Source organism: Musa acuminata, chromosome BXJ3-8 (assembly GCF_036884655.1).
Source record: "Musa acuminata AAA Group cultivar baxijiao chromosome BXJ3-8, Cavendish_Baxijiao_AAA, whole genome shotgun sequence".
NCBI classification, from domain to species: Eukaryota; Viridiplantae; Streptophyta; class Magnoliopsida; order Zingiberales; family Musaceae; genus Musa; species Musa acuminata.
In genome coordinates, this window is record NC_088356.1 from 10,917,528 (window position 1) to 10,939,103 (window position 21,576).

Sequence of the window (21,576 nt, forward strand, 5' to 3'; positions counted from 1 at the left end):
AAAATAAGAAACATGAGCTGTAATCACCTATAATTTTCTCTTTAACATAAATTAATAATATATTATTTTATTTAAATTATTATTATTATTATTTTGTATATAGTATGATTAAAATTATTTTTTAATTATCGAGATAAGTTAGAGATTTTATCAATCAAATTGAATTATCAATTGATTTATTTACTAACAAGTGAAGTGATTTTAAAAAAATAGATAATTAAAATTTTATTTTTGTGCGTGAACCATAAGAAATAAATATTATAATTCTATCTTTGTATGTATGAAAATAAAATAAAAATAAAAATTAAATTATTATTTTTCTTTAAGGAGATCTCATACTCTTTTATATAATAGGGTTCTTCTTTTCTCATTTCTCATCGATTACAATAATTAAGAAATTAATTTCCTAAAAGATTTTTTTATTTATATTTTAAAATATTTGATACAATGGTTATTATAATTTGTATGATGCCTAATCATATTTTAATTTTAAAATTTTATAATTAATAAATAATAATTATTGAATTATGATGTTAAAATGATTAGTTAATTTAATTATAATTTTAATTCATTTAATTAGATATATTTATGTTTTAAGAAATTATGTGTGAATTTTAATGATTTAATGTTTTAAATTTAAAATTATGAATTTAAAATAATTAATTTATTAAAAATAGATTTGAGATTTTAATTATTATTTTTTTAAAATTTTATTTTTTTAAATTAAAATCTAATTTAATAAAAAGGCTCAAATTGAGGGCCTAACCTAAGTTAAAATGATTGATGATGCCAACCCATGTGGCTAAGTCTAACCTAGCAACTCATGTGGTTAGTTATAACCTAACTTAGGTGGTTATGGATGATCCAACCAATGTGGTTAGGCATGATTTGACTTATGTGGTTAGGTACAACTCAGCCCATGTAATTAAGTATGACCTAGTCCATATGATTAAGTATGATCCAACCCCTGTCGTTAGCTATTATCCAACCCATGTGGTTAGGTACAGCTCAACTCATGTGACTATGTTTGACTCAATCCACTTAGTTAGCTAAGTGACATAGCCTATATGGATAGGTACGACTTAACCCATGTAGCAAGATATAACTCAACTCATGTGACTAATTACGATCCAACCCATGCATGACCCAACTCATGTGGTCAAGCAGAACCCAACCCATGTGATCAGGCAAGACTTAACATGCGAGCAAATGTAACACAATTTAGTGGTATGACTTAGCCTAACTCGCGAGTGAAGCTCAACCTGACCCATGATGCTAAGTTTGCCTAGCTATGCAATTGGTGTTAAACATATCGTCACCCCTCTATCCAGCCCATTGTACCTCAATTAGACCTGTTACTTTGGATAGGCATATGCGACACACGTGACTCATCTAAGGCTTAGGTTGGTCAGTTCGATTTGGGTTAGCACTATACGAGATAGTCTAATTTCCTCTCTTCTTATTGGTTTGAACTCGTCAGTTGATTGAATTAGACAAGTTCGATCAGTTCAAGCCGATTTATGGTGATTCCAGACCAACTTGACCAATTCAAATATAGTGATCTAATTAAAATTAATCAAATCTAAATTAGACAAATTTAGGATGATTCTAGACTGGTTGTATAATGATTTGAGATTGGTTCCGTCATGTCCTAATTGAATTGAGTTTGGTTTAAGCTAATTGAGTTATTCAATTAGCATTCTAGTTGATTGAGGATTATTGAGAGATTAATATCTCATGTTTTTATTATTTGATAAGCTTAAAAATTATATTATTTAAAAATTATTATTATTATTTTAAAATTAAATTGATAATATTGATATGAATATTATCATGTAATATATGTGACTATGTTGAGTAGTCCATATTAGAAGTACAACATGTGAAAAGGAGCTACAAGTCCATCACAAGCCATCAAAGGACATATTATTTTATTGTATAATTTTTTGGATGCATGCATGAACGAATGAATGTAAATGAACGAACATTGTTGACCATGTATCCATGTCGAGAGTAGGTACGACGATTCCCTTCGGAAATTATCAGGTCGCTAAATGGTTTCTCTATCAATTGTTAAGAGGAATGTGTCCTAACTTGGACGAATGAGAGATACCACTTTATCTACTATTATGAGTACGATATGAGTTCTCTTCATTCATTGTTAGGAGGAATCGATCCTATGGAATATGTCTCTCTATCCATTATTGAAAGAGTGCAATATTTATGCATGCCTTTATTATCTGACTATTATATATGTCATAAAGATGTGTTATATATAATTGATGCATGATTTTATTTACCGTATAAGAATTATTATTATTATTTTAATACATAAGTTTTATAATATATATATTATGAATATTAAAGATTATTTTTATGATTTTTCAAATATTACTATTAATGTGTGGTCGGTGATATATATATATATATTTTTTATCTTATATTTAATTTTAGAATAATTTATACTATATTCGAGGTTTGGATAAAGGAAATTTTTTCGTCACTTATGGTTTTACTAAAAAGATACAATTTTTTAGCTTAAAAATTTAACATTATAAAGATAAAAAAAATTAATTTTTTTAAAAAATAATAAATTATGAATAATAGAATGAGAGTTTTTTTTTTTTTTTTTTATAAACGTGGGACGATACATGAGCTTTAGAAAAGCCTCGTCTTTTCAGATAAATCTTGTCTTTTTCTGGCTTGGACTTTTCATTTAGAAGCACATATAACCAACGAATAGCAGGAGGAGCTGAATTGTTCAAAGATTCCACATATTATTCTGATGAGAATTTCCCCTCACAAAGTTCTTCTCTAATTAATGTCTTGAATCAATTTTGTCTCATGCCTACTTAATAATAACACAGTAAATGTGGCCCTTTCCCTACTGTTTCAAGGAAAGAAGAAGTATCTCAAACCAGTCGTACGTTTTTCACTGAAAGCTAAAAGATGTAATAGAATGACGTCTGCATTTTGTTACAAATAATTACAATACCATTTCTATTACGAAGTATGTGTTCTTCATCTTATGGGGCTCACGAATTTACTTTTATTGGTCGAACTATGAACTGTTTGTCCGGAATCACTACTCCCCATCAGTCCCATCTGCTGAAAGCATCGACGTTTACCTGTATACTATCTCTACTTGACGTGGGATCTCCCCCTCTACTCGATGGCACGGATTGAAAGGAGGCGTAATGGACGGTGGATCCAACACAACGATAACGTAAGGCGATAATTAATTACTAATTACTACACACATTATTTATTAATTTTATATATATATATATATATATATATATATATATATATATATATACGTATAATATTAATTTTCCACAAATTGAATGAATACAAAAGAAGCCTGATTTCGTTCTCTCCCACCGTCTCTTTCCTCTCCGACGAATTGGGCCGCCGTGAGGGGACGACGGACGAATTCCCGGTTTCCAAAGGCAAGAAGACCCCTTTGGAGATTTGTATTCCATATGGTCGAATTCGGTGAGTTAGGCATCGGTCGCCACGGCCGCTCTGGTACATCTAGGTTTTCATTTTTCTTGAAGATTTGTATTCATTCTTGTATGATCTTTGTTTCGACTTTGGCGATCGATAGGATACGTCGCGACCTTTGAGTTTGAATCTCTGAATTATCTTTCTTTCGGTTCCTTCAGGTGATGAACAGGCCAAAGAAAAAGTCGCGATTTGTTCCCGTTTTGATCGAAGCTTGGATCCTCCGCGATGACGTTGAACTATGATAAGAATCTGTGATGTATTTGGCCGGTCCAACGTCGTCCTTCGCTATGAGGGTGATGGCTGGTTTTCTCTCTTCGGTGCACTCAAACTTTTCGCCGTCGGCATGGGCAACTATTGTTGCCGGCTTCTTTGTTCTTGTTGCGCTTTCGTTTTCTGCCTTCCTTGTATTCGAGCACCTTTCTGCTTACAAGAATCCCGAGGTTTTCCTTACCTCCCCTCTCCTCCTTGCCTCTGTGTCTTCTCATTCTGCGTCCATGAACTTTCACATGTCCGTCATCTTTTTTACAGGAGCAGAAGTTCTTAATTGGGGTCATCTTGATGGTTCCTTGTTATTCAATCGAGTCTGTGAGTATTTCTTTCATAATCTTGGACAATGTTGATGTTGAAACCATATTGCATCAAAGTTGGCAGCTTCGTTTCGTGAATGTTGGTGGTTACTCTGAGTTACAGAAGCTCGTCCGACCACTTCGGATGCAAGTGATTTTTTTATACAACTTTCGGATGATATTGACAACTTAATAAATTGGTCACTTTCAGGAAGTGCCACTTCTTTGCCTCTCACTTTGCGCCAACCAAAAATCCTTAAAATTACATGTTATTGGTGGAAATTTATATCGATCCTTCATCAAAAACTTTGCTGCTTTTATTTTATTATCGTTTTCTTTCCTCTGTAGATATGCTTAACATATATGTATTTTTTTTTCATATTGTAGTATGTGTCATTGGTGAATCCATCGCTCAGTGTTGATTGTGGTATCCTACGTGATTGCTACGAGGCCTTTGCCATGTACTGCTTTGGAAGATATTTTGTTGCTTGCTTGGGTATGCCTCTATCACGACAGGTTCTCTAGTTCAATTTGTTTTGGCTCTCATCATTCAAGAGTGAGAAAATATTGCTATTTCTTTTCTTTGAAACTTGTGTAAAGTTCTTGATCGATTATGGATATAGTTATAGGTTATGATATTTCCTTTTGAATATTCTAATTGGTCCATATATACTTGAGTAATTACCAGCTAGTCCTGATGCTTCCTTGAAAATCCTCAAAGGTTGAAAAGAAAGAATATTAATTTGAATGGCGTTGGGAGATCTGTGAATATGATGTGGTTTCTGATGGTGAAGTGTTGCATAGGCATTTGAAAACTATAATGGTATCAGGCAGCCAGCAACTTAAGATCCACCGGCTTACGTGAAGGGATAATAGGGAGAAGCATTCCATGTGCTGGATCGATCCAGTTGCATTCAGGTTAAAGATCTTTATTTAGTTTATGTTGGGTTCAAAATGGACTCGTAAAACAAGTCAAGACCATTACTCGTGTTTGAATTGGACTCGTGTTGTACTCCTGGTTGGATGTAGTTTCCACCGATGATAGCAATTTGGTTCAGATTCAGATCCGGATCCATCTATACCTGATCAATCTGGTTATATCCCTATTTCCACTTCATTAGTCAATATAAGATGGCTGCTTCTACCCAATGTTAACCTTTTAGGTCTTGTTGCAGATAGTCATATACCTAATTTGCCTTGAACGCATCATAGCTCCATTCAAAAAGGTCATATGGCAAGCTGGTAGTACAATTCCTACTTGCATTAAAAGGTTGCATCTGTTGATAATCGGTACGTTTATGTAGGTAATAAGGAACTTGAAACAGTAAATATCAATTTTCTTTCTTTTCCAGCTCTGGAACTTGCCCATTTGTTTCATTTACAATCTTTTTTAATGCACTCTAAACTCCAAACTACAATTTTCTCTTGTCAAATCTGCAATTCTGTGCATAATGAAGCATGCATCAGCTTCTTTCCTTGATGTTTATGCGCACGCTTTGCTTGTGGACTGTCAGTGCAGTTTTCTCTGGAACTGTTCCAACCCTTGTTATACCCATCTCAAAGATCATAGTTTGCAATGCTTTGTATATTGATGTATTTCTTCTTGGTAATCGGTATTTAGTAAACTTTGCTGGTTTAGATGGAGAAGAGAGGACATCAAATTTTGCCTTTGTTTTTGTCCACCACTATGCTGCTTCTTGATAATGAAATTTAATTATACTTTGCTGGTTTAGGTGGAGAAGATAGGACAATTGAATTTATGGAGAGGGATGGTTGTTCTTCTGCCGCTACGCCCCTCCTGGATCATGCTTCAGAAAGGGGCGTTATTCATCACCATTTCCCAATGAACTATCTTTTAAAACCTTGGAGAGTTGGCAGGTGGTTTTACCAGCTTATAAAGTTTGGAATTTTCCAATATGTAAGTATAGATGCAAGAAAATCCTTTGTTTTTTTTTTTGTGTAGAAACAGTTCATAACAGATGTCTTTTTTTCTTGCAGATGATAATAAAGACTATCACAGCAATTCTGTCTGTGATTTTTGAAGCTTTTGGTGTATACTGTGAAGGAGAATTCAAATTGGGCTGCGGGTAAGACAAGTTTGATTATATGCTCAAAACTTGGACTTTGGTGGAAATAGTTTGACATCATGTTATTGTTCTTCTTTATCGTTCACTTTCTACATAAGTTAATGAAGTTTTCTCTTTCCTTTTAATGTGGATAATAAGTCAGATCATGTCGAAAGGTTTCTGAAGATAATTGTTGGGTTCACTCTTGAGGTTTTCTTAGCATCAGGGTTTGCCGTACCGAACTGTACCGTCCGGTACGGGCGGTACATACCGGTCCGACAGGTTGTCGGTACGCGGACCGTCTTTTACCGGTCCGAGTGCACTGCAGCACTGTAGTAGTGCTACAGTACTAGACACACCTGGGTATACCGCTCAGCACACCTGGGTATACCGCTCGGTATACCGTACCATACCGATACCGAGCCCAGGTCGAAATACCGGTACGGTACGGTATTGCGAACCTTGCTTAGCATACACACTTTTTATTGGCCATGGTCAGCTGGCTTGGTTTGTTAGTACTTGTGTGTTACTTTCTCTTGTTTTCTTTACTAGGTACTCGTGAGCCTTACTATATCTGGGTTATTCTTGCTTTCATCAGCCATGACTGATCAATTTTCCTGTATATTATCGCCCTGGATATTTCTTAGTCGGAGGGTTCGAGATTCAGTAAAGGATGTAGAACCAGCTACAAAGATGCGTATCTTTGGTTTAATTTACTGGGAGCACATTATTTGACTGTATTATCTAGAGACATGCTGTGAAGCCTTGTGTGTGGGAACCTTGCATTTGCCTTGAGCACATGATTACAAATTGAAGATGTTATATACTATCCATACTAATATGATATACTCTCATTGCTCCTGACATTCTGGTCTTACAAAGCCTATCACGCATAGGTTTTTGTTCTTAAATGTGCACATCCTGTTTGTTAAGTGGAATTCATGGGCTTGGATCCCGTTTAGGTGTTTTACAGATATGTTGCAGGTAGAATGCTGTTGAAGGTGATGGTTATCTGAAGCTATTTTTTTTTTGTTCATCTGGTTCTTGGGTTTTTGGCACTTTACTCACAGGACAGAATTGTGGTTCCTTGTATGAAGCTGCTAAATTTTGTTTGGAAAAATAGGCTTAAAAGATAAAAACTGCTTTTAGTATAAAAGCCTTTATGAGGTTTCCTAACTAGTGAGCCACTTTAATTGTTGCAGACAACTAAGCCTTCTCTCTTTTGTGTTTCAGGTACCCTTACATGGCTGCTGTTCTCAATTTCAGTCAATATTGGGCCCTGTACTGTTTAGTTCAGTTTTACACTGCTATTAAGGATGAATTGGCACACACAAAGCCACTGGCAAAGTTCCTTATGTTCAAATCCATTGTCTTCTTGACTTGGTGGCAGGGTGTGACAATAGCACTACTCTATACATTTGGTTTGTTGAAGAGCCCTATAGCTCAAGGCTTGCAATTCAAGTCAAGTATTCAGGACTTCTTTATATGTATAGAGGTACTGTAAGCAGTCTTTTAGATGAGAATGTGCAATGTTCGATATATAAATGGCATAGGCAACCCGGTGAATTTTTTTGTTGTTTGATTTCAGATACTTTTATGATCGTTAGATATCTAAAAGCACCACTAGTTCCTTTCTCCAAATTTGATCATGACATTGTAATCCATCAATACATTTCTGAATAACCAAGTTCATCAAAATGCTCATATATTGTTTTGCTAGTTGGAAATTTCTGCAGTTGCAAGATTCATCTAAGCTGAAAGTTTTAACAGATTCACTTGTTCTTCCAGCACAGATGGCTGTAGCTGCTGTTGCTCACCTCTATGTGTTCCCTGCCAAGCCATATGAGCTATTGGCTGATCAGCCGCCTGGAAATGTTTCAGTGCTCGGAGATTATGCATCTGCAGACTGTCCTATTGACCCCGATGAAGTTAGGGACAGCACCCGACCTACAAAGCTGAGACTCCCTCAGCCTGATGTCAGTGCCAAATCTGTTACAGATATCAGAGAAAGTGTTCGGGATATTGTCGTAGGTGGTGGAGAACATGTAAGTCCATCCCATCTCTCATTATTTATTTGTTTTGCTATTAGAAAAATCCACATCATGGCCATATAAATCTGCTAAACTTTGTAAGTTTATAGTTTTACGCTGACTTGTATCTGTAATGTCACATCACAACTGAAGACACAGAATATATTGAAAGCCGCTTTGACTGAGTTCAATATTGAGTCACCCTTCGATCACATAAGACATGAGGTAGCCTCATGAAATGGCATCGTCAGTTAGGCATATAGAACAGTAGACCATGTAGGGTGTACTAGCTTGGCTGATTTTATGTGAATTTCACTATTTCTTAGACAATTTGCTGAATAAACATTTCTTTGCTACTCCCAACCAATAATCACAGTTGTGTCTGCAAATATACCTGATTGTCAATATGTTTTTGTTAAGAGTTTATATCTTTTCCCTTGCAGATTGTAAATGATTTCAAATTCACTGTAACCCAAGCCGTGGAGCCTGTGGAGAAGAGCTTCACAAGACTCAACGAGAAGCTTCACCGGATCTCCGAAAACATAAAAAAGCACGACAAGGATAGAAGGAAAGCTAGGGACGACAGCTGCATCACATCGCCGATGAGGCAGGCAGTCCGTGGGATAGATGATCCTCTCTTGAATGGGACCACCAGCGACGGTGGGGCTTCCAGAGGAAGACAACGCTCAAGAAAGTCAGGTTATACCAGCGAAAGCGGGGGAGAGAGTAGCAAACAGGGCCGTGGGGAATACGAGATTCATGGCTGCAGATGGGTCATAAGGGATTAACTCTGCCGCGAATAATGGTTTCAGTATCAACTGCACGAGAAGTTGTGTCTAATTCGGAGCATGATGCCACAAGAAACCATCTCCTTGCGTGTATATGTTGTGATAGATTCCATTCGTTTTTGCCATATTTGAATTGTATTTAGCGAAAGGCAAACAAGTAGTGACATGTCCGTTGGAGATACATCTTATGTTGATTCATTTGGTACGTGAGCACATTCTTTGTTTCTCTCTCAGTTCCGTGGTAGCATGGCACTTTGCCCACCTGTTATGCATTGCAAGACGGGTATTGTTCGATCTGAGTCTGTTCGATATAAACCCGATCGAAGGATAAGATCCTGAAAACCAAGTCAAATCCAATAGGAGATCGACCAGATGCATCATAACATCGGTTTATTTTCGTCAAACTGCAACATTTGACCCGACCCTGTTATGATGTAATCATAATATTAATATTCTGGTTGAAAACACACCAAAAATTGATTTGGATTGGTGGCCGACTGGGATCCGATTCATCATCGACGATGGTGGGCCAACGCGCGCATGCATGCAAGCGTGTCCGCCGTCGACGTGACATCATGAGTTCCATCATCCTTATCCGTATCCTCGGTCAACCCCAATTCGTGGGTCCCACTACGATTGGACGGATTGCCTTCCTAATTCCTTCGATCGGAAACGGTCCGATCTCGACAATTCGACCGTTGGAACAGGTCCCCACGACCCAACGCACCCCCCCACCCCAATATTTACATCCGCTCCTCCCGCAGCCCACAGTCACAAACATTCTCTCTCTTCTTCTCCCTGCGATTTGGAGGAGAGACTTCTTCGTCGCGGCATCGGAGGAAGCCTGGGATGGACCTCCGGCCCCAGTTCGCAGTGTCTCCACGCCGCCTTCGCCCCCGCCGACCACCACCGGCCTCCTCCTACGACGCTCCATCAGTTCGAGCCCCGCCGCCAGGTACCATAACGCACGACCACCTGCCTCACCCGCTGTCGCCCCCGTCATTACTCTTGACATGATGTATGTACCTCCTACAGCAACCTCCAAGAGGCCGCCGCGGCCGCACCGCTCGTCCATGTCCGTCGAGTCGCCGGCCCGGACCGACCGCCGGCTGGTGTCATCGGAGCTGGCGGCGCTGGTCGAAAGAGCGAAAGAAGAATTCCAGAGCTGCGGCGACGCGGGAGCTGCAGCTGCCGTGTCCTCCGGGGGCGGCTGCAGGAGCCCGGTGTTCGAACGAGGGCGGTTCTACGAGCTCTACTCGGCGCGGAGGAACGAGAGGCTCAAGAGGAAGAAGGGGGAGATGTCCGAGGAGGCGGTGGCGGAGGACCCGGGCAAGGCAGTGGAGCTTGCACGGAGGAGGGTGCCTAAGAAGGCGGAGGGGGTGAGGAAGTCGATGCCGGCGGACTTCTCGGTGGGCCGCGGCAGCAGCAGCAGCAGCCTGCGGTCGTCGGTGAAGAAGAGGCCGTACTCTGCTGCCGGTGTTGCCGAGTCGTCTGCCGGTGGTGGGCGGATAGTTAACGCCCGATCAGTGCGCAGGCTGTGAATTACCTTACAGGAACACTGGCGATCTTTCAGCTTAGAAGAATAGTTTGATTGGATGTTGTGTGGGTAGAAGAATCATTCATATCTTGGTTTTGGTCTCTCTCTCTCTCTTTATTTCCATTTTTATTTTAGACAAATTAAAATGGGAGTATAGGAAGTAAAAGATATCTGAAAACAGTGATTATATATTTATTGTAGTTGACGACGATGATGATGATCTTTTTTTTTTTTTTAATGTATAAAATGTTCGTATTTTTTTAGTGGAATTTAGCTGCGTGGTGGAATCATTATTTTGGGAAAAGTTGGAGCAGGATGATGGTGTATGACAGCAGGGGAATATTTGATGAAACGCTTTGATTGATTTCCCAACATTAACTCAATGCGTGATTCTTTTTTTTGCCGGTGTGTAGGAGGAGAACTAAATTTATGATTATGGTATATATTAGTTGTCATAAATATAGAAAAATCTATGATATTAGTGAAAATTGATTATTTAATTTTAAATTAATGAATAAAAGAATGTATGTCAATCAGACTAATTAATCTCATGATATAAAAAGTGAATTCTCAAAATAATCAGTCTTAAATTTGTTATTTTTATGTTTTACAGAAAATTCATTGGAAGAAGTTTTTTAATAGGATTATAAAATTATCTTAATTTTATAATTGCAAATGACAAATTACATGGCTCACTCTGTTTTAAGTTTGTTGCTTATTTTTCATCTTTAATTTTATAAAATTAAGAAGATACATAATCAAAATTATAGACTCGATATTTAAATTAATATAAACAAATAATGTATATTTATAAGGTTTAGGAAATAAAAAGAAGAAGAAATTTTATCGATCTTCAATCGTTGACTGAAATGAGTAAAAGTTAATTGGTGAAACAATTACAATCACATTTAATAATAGGTTATTATTTGATGGCTACATCATCATCATCATGCTTTACGGTTAATATTGTCATGTAGCAAATTAACCTGACAAGCATCCGAATCGATGTCGGATCCGTCGTGACATGTCTTGCCAACGGCCACCTAGCAGATTCCCCTTGTCCACGCAGTGAAGGCCGGCAGCGAGTCTTCTTCTTCTTCCTCCTCCTCCTCCTCCTCGTCAGGTAATTCTCGAAGCGAGTCTCAAATACTTCTCGTTCTTCTCCTCACCAAATCTTTGCTTGAGATGCACCGTCGGACGAGGTCAGAGGATCTGCACGGTTGTTCGGCAAATGCAGCGGTGTCGTAAGCGGACTTCATCAGTGTCTCGTCTTCTTCCTCCCTCGATCGATCCTCTTCGGTGCTGCGCTCATCTCGCCATGAAAACTGATGCAGCAAACTTTGCATCACTTAATTAATCGACATAAATTCTTGCTGGCAGTGCATTTATTGTTTGGATTTTTTTGCCTCTTAAATCAGTGTTAGATAGAAACACTTTTTGGGACTCAAATTCCAATCTTTAATATGGTAGAAATCGTATTATACCACTTGATTCAATCCCTCAAATATGTTCCAACCTTATCTTCCCAACAAATCTAAATCTAAAGCTATGATAATAATTCCATCCAAAAAGGAGAATTTGTGATAACTGAAAGATTAGGAATTATTTGATTCATTATTTATTATTTTTATATCTTTGTTTATGATTGATTATTCTAATTATGGTTTCAGAATATCATATATATATATATATATATATATTCCCAGTTCAAATAATTATCCATCTTCTTCTTTTCTACTGGCAACCCAACAGAGTCGATGGATTGGTGGGTTTAAGTTCCTAAGGGAATACTAAGCGAAGTATAAGAGATATAAGGAGGGGATAGAAGAGGGTGCGAGGGAAGGGAAGGGAAGGGAAGGGAAGAGAGAGAGAGAGAGAGAGAGAGATGGCGTTTCAGAGGCGGCGACGACAGGAGCGGCGGGTGGTCCCAGCAGTGCCGGCCGCGGCAGCCATCTCCGGTGGCGCGCTCCTCATCATCGCCGTGCTCGCCTTCCACTCCCTCCTCGCGCCCTCGCCCCTCTTAAACGGCTCTGCCCCCGACATGGCTGGGCCCGCCCGCCACCGCCGCGCAAAGCCTTCCTCCATCTTGGTACGGTCCAAGAAAGCACTCGTTTTGACGGGTTTCTCGTCGTCGTTCCTGTCCTTTGACATGATTCGTTGGTTTGTAGCTCAAGAAACCGGTGGACCTACAGAGGAATGCCGCCGGCGCCGTCGATGCTTTTCGTGTGCCGGTGCGTTGCTCTTGTTCTTCGTTTCGTCTTTTGACCCACCGTGCTTTTAGGAAAAGTGAATGGGAACGTACGGATTGAGGACTAGATGCTTGGTTTTCGTTAAAGATGGATTCTATTTTGCTTTTGATCACATCGAATCGTCTGATATGGGTTGGATTGTTAGAGTGGAAGAGGGAGCCCGGTGACCGACCTTTGGGGTTCGAAGCTGTCTAAAGATTACCATGGATGTAGCAATGCTAGCAGCGGGTTTGCGAGTAGGTATTGTTCTTTTGTTTGTTTTGTTCTTGATATGATATTTTAGTGATTTAATTCGGTTGGGGAATTTGATGGAAGCTTTTTCATGATGTTCTTCGAAGGATTAATCCCGAGACTTCGATCTTGTCTGGGTTTGGTGCAGTTCTAAGGTTTAATTCGATTTTAGTGATCTGATAAGGAAAATTTATCTCATTTTACAGCTGCGGAAGCCAATACTCTTCCCGATAGGTATTTGATTATTGCTACTAGTGGTGGGCTTAATCAACAAAGAACAGGGGTGAGTTAAATGTTCCTATCTTTTTATTTTAGGTAAACAAGATCGTCATGTTCATTGATTGGTTCATCTTTTCTAGGACAGTTGTCTCAAAAGGGTTGTGAGTTCTCTGTGATTTCAAACAATTTTTGCTCCATTGTGACATTTGTTATGTCAACGGCCTCCCGATCGGTGTTTGGATGATTAATATGATGGAAGATTGTGAAGTTCATGACAAATAATTTCTTGGTTCATGCCATGGAAGATGCCACTGAATACTGCTCATCTTGCAAACACTGGTCTTTCTCTTGGCATGGGCATCCTATGACCATTTTTGGAACAATAACTTGATATCCAGGCTTAAGGTTTCCACGTAGCTTTGAAAGCTGGTGTTAACAAGAACTTGACACTTGCTCAACCATCCACAAGCACTTTCATAGTGGTCGATTTCACTTGGTGCAGCACTGACCTGCTACATAATCTGGGTATCTTATCTTGATTAGCACTTCTGCTTATAGTTCCAGGTGTATCTAAGGCATTACATGTATGAGTATACATTCTCCAGTTTCTCTTAGGGCATAAAGATTTGTCATTGTATGATCCCCTCAACCTGTGGATATGGCTTCGAATAGTTATCCGATTCAGGTTCTAAAATTGGTACTAGTTGCAAATGATGACAGATCTCAACCATTGTTATGGAAATATAATTGATTTGATCTATTTATTACTGACCTTTAGCCTCGGTAATGCAGTTCCAATGTCTCTAGAATTATACTTTGTTTCCACGATGCAGTTTGTTGTCTTCAGATTTGATGGTTTATCTTCCTGTGTGTTTGACTGTTTCCATGTTTAATATGGAAATCATTGCATATGGTTACTGATGGAGAAAATTTTCTGTTGTTTACAGATAATCGATGGTGTTGTTGCAGCTCGAATTTTGAATGCAACACTTGTTGTTCCTATATTGGATCAAGACTCTTTCTGGAATGATGCTAGGTTTGCTTCTAAGTACTGTTCCTCTTTTTGCAAGTGATTAGCTACTTATAGATCAAGTCATCAAATACTAAAAAATCAAGCATTTAAATCTTTGGTTACTGAAGCATTTTCTTCTTTCATGATTGTATGTCACAGTGATTTTTCCGACATCTTTGATGTTGACTGGTTCATTACGTCTCTCACAAAGGATGTCAAGATTATTAAAGAACTTCCTGAAAAAGATGGTAAAGTCATTTGGACTCCCTATACGATGCGTGTTCCTAGGAAGTGCACCCCGAGATGCTACCAAAGTCGAGTCCTGCCCGTGCTTACGAAGAAGCATGTAAGTTGCCTAGAACTAGACCGTTTTTTTCGAATTTCTTAAATTCATGAAAGTCCAGTTTTTTTCCCAGATATGACATCAAGAAAAGCTAGTGTCATAACAGACCCAACTCTTTTCCAGGACCAATGTATGAACAAGTAACAAATTCCACTAGGGATTGCTAGATGAACTATTTAGATAATATTTTGGATTTTTTTTCCTTTATTTTAATTATATATATATATATATATATATATATATATATATATATATATATATATATATATATATATATATATATATATATATTTGTGATAGCAAGTTTCTAATAATCAAGATACAAGATTGTTGGCTATGATAATAGTTTACTTTGCTTGGAAGAGAACACTCTTGTGTGAGTTCAATTGGAACTTGCTATGTAGACTTTACCTGAGAGATTAAGTTGAGCTTATAATATATCTCATGCACTGATACATAACATTTTTACATAGGAATGTAAGAGTCAGAGCGTGATGTGGCCATCATAGGAATCAAAGACTTTGTAGTTAAATCTGCGGCTCTAGCATCATGTATGGGAAATTGTGTAGATTATCAAAGATGTTCTTGTTAGAATATTGTTTGTTGATTCTTGAAACTTGTTCGCATGTTCTAGTCTACTTTAATTCAGAATCTCATATAGGATTCTCAAAAATGATCTTTTTGGTGTCTGCAATAGAAATTTAAGAACTGCTACCGAGTCTTTGTTTTCAAGAGTAATTACGACTATATATTGTTTCCAGTGATGGAGACGACTGTGCCTTGTGTAGGCTTTACCTACTAATTTTGGTTCATTTATTTCATTCAGCATGTGTATCCCATAAGGGAATTAACTGCTTCTGTGGATTGTCTGTGCCCATCTTTTTTGAAATGCAGGTTGTTCGGCTGACAAAGTTTGACTATAGGCTTTCAAACAAGTTGGACATTGATCTTCAGAAGCTGAGATGCAGAGTAAATTATCAAGGCCTAAAATTCACAGATCAAATACAAGTAATGGGTGACACTCTGATTCAGAGAATGAAGGCTAGAAGCAAGCACTTTATTGCCCTTCACCTAAGGTAAAAACATAATATGGTGATATTGCCTATGGATACAGATGCTCAAATTTAGCTCTTCTCATCATGTGCTTGTTAGTTGTGCAAGTAGTTTGCTGGATTAAGTTATGAAATAATTTTATATATTATGACCAATATATTAATTGATACCAAGCTTGGGCTTATCTTTCCATAATTTTCATCTAATATCTTCTTGTGCTGGCTCTTGTTCTCTTTTTATTCAATGTATTGCTCAATCTGGAGATAATCATTGATTCAGTTTCTCCTGATTAGCTAGTTCATGAGCCATATATTGATCTGTTGATTCTGTTAACTCTTCTGTGACACTTGAAAACTTTTAAGGCTAAGTTTTCCTCGTATGTGCCCTCATTTTAGTCTTAGTTTAGCTATCATCATTATGATGTGTTAAGCATTTGCTGGTCCATGATCCAGTCCCCATTTGTACACCAAAATCAAAATGCAAATATGATAAGTCATTGCATTCTCCTACTATTAGCCTCTTGCTACTGTTTTCTCTTGTCTCAAAGGTTCTTATGTGGTGCCTTTTCTTCGTTCTAGTTATGTAGGTCGTTGAGGTCGTCTTGAAGCTGCAGGTTCATGAGCTTATAAGTGGATAAAATTACTCACTTAAAGTAGTTAACATATTGCATATACATCACTCCTACACTTGCCTGACATTAGTTGAATTTGAACCTTCAATTTCTACTACAAATTTAAATTTCCGAAAACCTTCTTGGGCAGCATATTTCTCATAAATAATTGTTTCCTTCCCCGTTTTATTTCTTTTTTTGTATGTGGTCTCATTGCAGAGCAATCTTATGGTTAAAAAAAAAAACTCCTAAAATGTCTTATGATGAAACTTCAAAGATCTCCAACTTGCTTTCCTTTCTCAACTTTTGGTTTCTCTTTTGGCTATCAATATGATATTCAACCCTTGTCTTGGTAAAATAGCTATTTCCCAAAGTTTCATGAGGCTGGTAATGTAGCTTCTAAAAGATCTATGATAAACAACGTGCCTCTAATTGACAGATTTGAACCTGATATGCTTGCCTTCTCTGGGTGCTATTATGGAGGAGGAGAGAAAGAAAGAACAGAGTTAGGTGCCATACGCAAGCGGTGGAAGAACTTGCATGTAAGCCTTCACTTTTCAGTCTATTGAATGCAATGCATATTCCTTTGTTGCTACCTTTCATTCACAGTTGTAAGTTATATATACACACACTTTGTACAGGCAAGCAACCCAGAGAAAGGACATCGGCACGGTAAATGTCCACTTATACCTGAAGAAGTCGGTCTTATGCTCAGGGCATTGGGCTTTGGGAATGACGTTCATCTCTATGTGGCATCTGGTGAGATATATGGGGGAGAGGAGACATTGGCACCTCTGAAGGCACTGTTTCCTAATTTTCACTCGAAAGAAACTCTAGCAACCAAGGAGGAACTGGCACCATTCTCATCATATTCATCTCGTATGGCTGCACTTGACTTCATTGTATGTGATGGCAGTGATGTTTTTGTGACCAACAACAATGGCAACATGGCCAGAATGTTGGCCGGTCAAAGGTAGCTCTATTTCTTTGTGACGATATCATATGTGAACAGTTCAAACTTACTAACCCCCCATTTGCTTTGGCATCTTAATGCAGGAGATACTTTGGACACAAGAGGACAATACGACCGAATGCTAAGAAATTATACTCGTTGTTTCTGAACAGAACCAGCATGACCTGGGAAACATTCTCCTCCAGAATCTGCATCTTTCAAAGAGGATTCATGGGAGAGCCTAATGAGGTCAGACCAGGCAGAGGTGGATTTCATGAACACCCTTCAGCATGCATATGTGGAAGTTCCGAGGTTGCAGCTCATTCTAATCACGATATCCAGACCAACCTTGGGAATAGAAATTTGAAGAGCAATGTAAGCCGAAGTGCTGGAGAAACAATAGACAACCATTCTAGCTACGAGGATTTTGACAGGATTGACTTGGATGATGGGGAAAATACACTTTACATAGAAGTACCTCCAGTGGGATGGAATCAGAGTACAATGTCTTCATCAGACGAGAGGATCTAGAACTGGAAGACATAATTTGAGATTAGAATTGATGCCTGGATCTCGAGGGGAGTTTCCCTCTCAACCATTCTTTCATCATCTTTCTTTATACCTACTCAAGATTTTTTGCTTCTGAAAGAAACTTACAGAGGAGCTGCTTACAATATATAATTGTCGGTCTTGGTGAAGTGGAGTTCAAAATTCTCCAACAAAAGGTAAGTAGGATAAAACAAGCAGATGCAAAGAAACTAAGTAAAGTTAGATTTTCTTATGTCATTAAATTTCATGCTAGTAGAGATTGTTTTCTCTGTCTGACCACAAAAATCAGAATTTTTCTATGAAGTGACATCATTTTCCTAAACATGATTTTGTCAAGTGGGCTGTGTCAAAGAAATGAGATGATTTCTTGCTGTTGGGATGATGCCGATTCCAAGTCTTATTTGATATGAAATTACAAATTCCATGGTGAAATGCAAATGTGGAAGATGTGACATGAGAAGCTGCTAATTATACTTTTTTGTTACTTCTGTTTCATGATTTTTCTTCATGTTATCTCCTGTCTAACGCAAATTCTTTTCTGCTTCTCAGGTACAGAAACAACAAGATCTTTACACTGCATAAAGTCTTGGATATCAGATATATAGAGATCCCTTTAATCATCTCATCAACCAGAAGAGCTTGGCAGATTTTGGCAGAATTAGAAGTTCATTCTTTAATAATTTCCTCTCTTTCTTTTATTTGCGTTTTGTTCACCTTTTTTTATTAAATATATTATAAATCTTTTACCATCTTAACAAGCTGTATGGTGGGTGTAGAAAGACTCATATATCCCAAGTAAAATTATAGTTTTACCTTTTAGAAATTAAAATTTCTTAACTTATGTCTTTAATTATAAAATTTACTAACTTGATCTATTTTAATCAAATATTTTGATCGAACTTAATCATGATTGTATATTGACTATTTAATTGGATTTAGATTTGATCAATCAAGTTTTGATCAAATTTAGACAAAATCAATTTTTGATCAATTTTTAATTTTGATCAACTTTTATTTTGATGGGTCTAATTAGACAGATGGTAGGCTTGTTGGGCCTAATTTGGTAGATAGTTGGTTTAAATCTATAAGCTCAATTTAGGTAGTCCAAATCTAGGTTTACCCAATTAAATGGGATTGATTGGTCTAATTTAGGATTCTATATAAACTTAAAAAAAATATAAATTATGACTTTCTTTTATAGTTTCCTCATATGATATGGATAAAATTTTGTATATGATTATTATATTTAATTATTTTTCTTGATATTTATTTGATTATTCACATGTTTGAAATTATGAAATAATATTTAATTTTCATGTAAAGATATGATTTATAATTTATCGTGATTATTGTTATCATATAATTTTTTTATGCTGGCTAATATTTGATAATTATTATATTTATTGTTTTATTGTTATTGAATTATTTCAGCATATATTAGATTGAAAAATTTTGGTGAATAATATTTATAACTTATATCCCTAAATTTTATTTGACTAGTAGTTGCTAAAGTGACTTAGGATGGCAAACTTATGGGATGTGAATTATAATAAAATTTTATCATTTATAAAATATTTTAAATTATATTTTATATTATTATATTAGTTTTATAGCTATCGAAGTGGTCTAGACTAATAACTTATAAAATTATACTGAAAAATTAGTCATAAATAATATCAAGAAAAATAATATTCATAATGTCAAACATAATTAGGAGATTTAGATTAAGAGAATCGACTTTAAATAATTATGTGATAAGGTAGGATGATATTATTTTTGATATTCTTGTAGTTCAGAATTATATACTCGGAGATAGTAATACTATTTCATAAAAATGGTATCAATCATTTGTAAATAATCTTAAGAGAACAATAAATATATCAATATTTCTTCTAAAGGTGAAATAGAGATGATGGTAATAGTTCAATATTATTATAAAACTCAAAGTATTAATATTATATTATATTATTATAATGATATCTTTATCATTATATTCTTATAAATATTTTTTTAGATTAAATTATTATAAATGATTTGAACAGATACAATTTATACTTAGTGTATTGGACATTAATTAGATTAGTTGAAAAGATCAGATATAACTACCAAAAGTTTTTTGAAACAAATAATTGAGATAAATATAGTTTAGTCATTTATCTTATAATTTATTCTTAATTTTATTTTTTTAGTTTGGTTCATTTAATATTTACTATAATAAAATTAAAAATAAGTGAAACTTAAATGAGTTAACTAGTATACATATTTTAAAAAAATTAAAATTAAAATGGGTAACAATAAGGGAAAGTTAAAAATGTAAATCACTTGAGTTTTTAAATACTATATAAATTCATAAAAGAAAAATCTTCATTAGTAAAGTTTTACTTCTATGGCAAGAAAGGTAATGTGAAAAAAGATTCTAAAGGTTTTAGTTGAAAACCGAAAATTATAAGTTTAATCTTTGTATGTTTCGAATCAAACGTTATATAAATTCTTTTCTAATACTTGATAGATTGATTCTAATGCTTCAATTTATATTACCAATAATAGAGGTTTCTTTTAACATGAAAAAGTAAAAGAGTATGGAATATTCATCATTATAGGGAATGATCTTAAAGCGAAAATGGTAGTAGTTGGTATTTATCAAGTACGTCTAAAGATGGTTTATTTGATAAATCTTGAGGATATATACTATATTCCTATAACTCTAGAAATTTAGTTTAAGTGAAGATATTGTTTCTCTTTTAGTAAAGGTAAACTCATCATAATTTAATAATTTTTTTTTGTATAATAGTCTATATATAATTAATATAAATCTTAAGTTTGTAAGATCCTATAAACAAATATTAGAATGAAATATAGTTTCATAAACGATTATATATGTCTATTTTCTATTTTAGTGGAAAGAGATATTTTATCATATTTATAGATTATCTACTAAAATATGACTAGCTAAGGTTTCAAGCTATTGAGAGCTTTAGGTATACATAAATGAAGTTAAAAAAAAAAGTAGAAAAGTTTAAAATTATAAGATTTGATAGGAGTGATAAATTTTATAGTACTTATAATGAGTTAGAATCATAATTTTAGGTTTTTTGCTAGATTCTTTAAAAACCAGAATATTTGTATTTAGTATGTTTTACTAGATATGTCATAACAAAAGAGGATTGCTGAAAGATTAAATAGTATTCTTATGGATATGTTTAGAAGCATGATGAATTATTATTTTATATCCGAATCAATATAAGGAAAAGCTCTAAGGATAATTATATATATCTTGAATAAGATTCCTAGTAAGTCGATTCTTGGTAAGTCAATTCCATTACTCATTTTGAGATGTGGACTCATAGAAAATCCAACTTGAGACATCTATATATTTGAAATTTTCTTGTAGAGATAAGGATCTTTAAATCCATAAAAAGAAATTAGATTCAAAAACTATTTATAGATATTTTATTATTTATTTAAAAAATTTAAAAGGTATATATTTTATTACTTTAATCATAATACAAGGATAGTTGAATTTGATAATACAAGATTCCTAGAAAATAGTAAATTAGTAAAAATAAAAATCTTAAAATTTAATCTTGATATTGAGAAAATAGAGGTTGATATTCCTTTATCATTTTATATTCGAAAGATTGTTATTCCTCAAATCACTAAAAGAATTAATGATGGTGAACAACATATAATTGATGAAATCTCACGTAATATTGATATGACAACTGATGAACTTGTTGAATAATCATAATCGATAATTTTTTAGAATATCTTAAAGGGAAAGGAGACTTGTTAATTTTATTATTATTATATAGTATATCTACAATAATCATATTATGACATAAGAATTAAAAGACCCCTAAT

General features: G+C 35.6%; 2 protein-coding genes and 1 pseudogene across 2 annotated transcripts; all 3 read left to right on the forward strand.

Annotated features, from left to right (window-relative positions):
• Nucleotides 1–3,349: 3,349 nt before the first annotated feature.
• On the forward strand, nucleotides 3,350–9,186 carry LOC103994444 (protein LAZ1). Its single transcript, XM_009414777.3, has 9 exons — nucleotides 3,350–3,498; nucleotides 3,669–3,950; nucleotides 4,039–4,095; nucleotides 4,464–4,572; nucleotides 5,810–5,994; nucleotides 6,075–6,163; nucleotides 7,376–7,637; nucleotides 7,936–8,187; nucleotides 8,616–9,186. The coding sequence occupies exons 2-9, from the start codon at nucleotides 3,765–3,767 to the stop codon at nucleotides 8,958–8,960; spliced, it is 1,485 nt and encodes a 494-aa protein (XP_009413052.1). The 5' UTR covers nucleotides 3,350–3,498; nucleotides 3,669–3,764; the 3' UTR covers nucleotides 8,961–9,186.
• A 519-nt stretch (nucleotides 9,187–9,705) lies between these two features.
• Nucleotides 9,706–10,701, forward strand: LOC103994443 (uncharacterized). The gene is made up of 2 exons (XM_009414776.3): nucleotides 9,706–9,915; nucleotides 9,996–10,701. The coding sequence occupies exons 1-2, from the start codon at nucleotides 9,810–9,812 to the stop codon at nucleotides 10,499–10,501; spliced, it is 612 nt and encodes a 203-aa protein (XP_009413051.2). The 5' UTR covers nucleotides 9,706–9,809; the 3' UTR covers nucleotides 10,502–10,701.
• Nucleotides 10,702–12,276: 1,575 nt separating this feature from the next.
• Nucleotides 12,277–17,864, forward strand: LOC135644382 (O-fucosyltransferase 6-like; annotated as a pseudogene).
• The last annotated feature ends 3,712 nt before the right edge of the window (nucleotides 17,865–21,576 follow it).

Coding starts and splice junctions, on each gene's coding strand:
- LOC103994444 (XM_009414777.3), top strand. CDS start 3,765: ATGTATTTGGCCGGTCCAACGTCGTCCTTCGCTATGAGGGTGATGGCT. Junction 3,951..4,038: donor CTGCTTACAAGAATCCCGAG/GTTTTCCTTACC, acceptor TCTTTTTTACAG/GAGCAGAAGTTCTTAATTGG. Junction 8,188..8,615: donor TCGTAGGTGGTGGAGAACAT/GTAAGTCCATCC, acceptor TTTCCCTTGCAG/ATTGTAAATGATTTCAAATT.
- LOC103994443 (XM_009414776.3), top strand. CDS start 9,810: ATGGACCTCCGGCCCCAGTTCGCAGTGTCTCCACGCCGCCTTCGCCCC. Junction 9,916..9,995: donor AGTTCGAGCCCCGCCGCCAG/GTACCATAACGC, acceptor TACCTCCTACAG/CAACCTCCAAGAGGCCGCCG.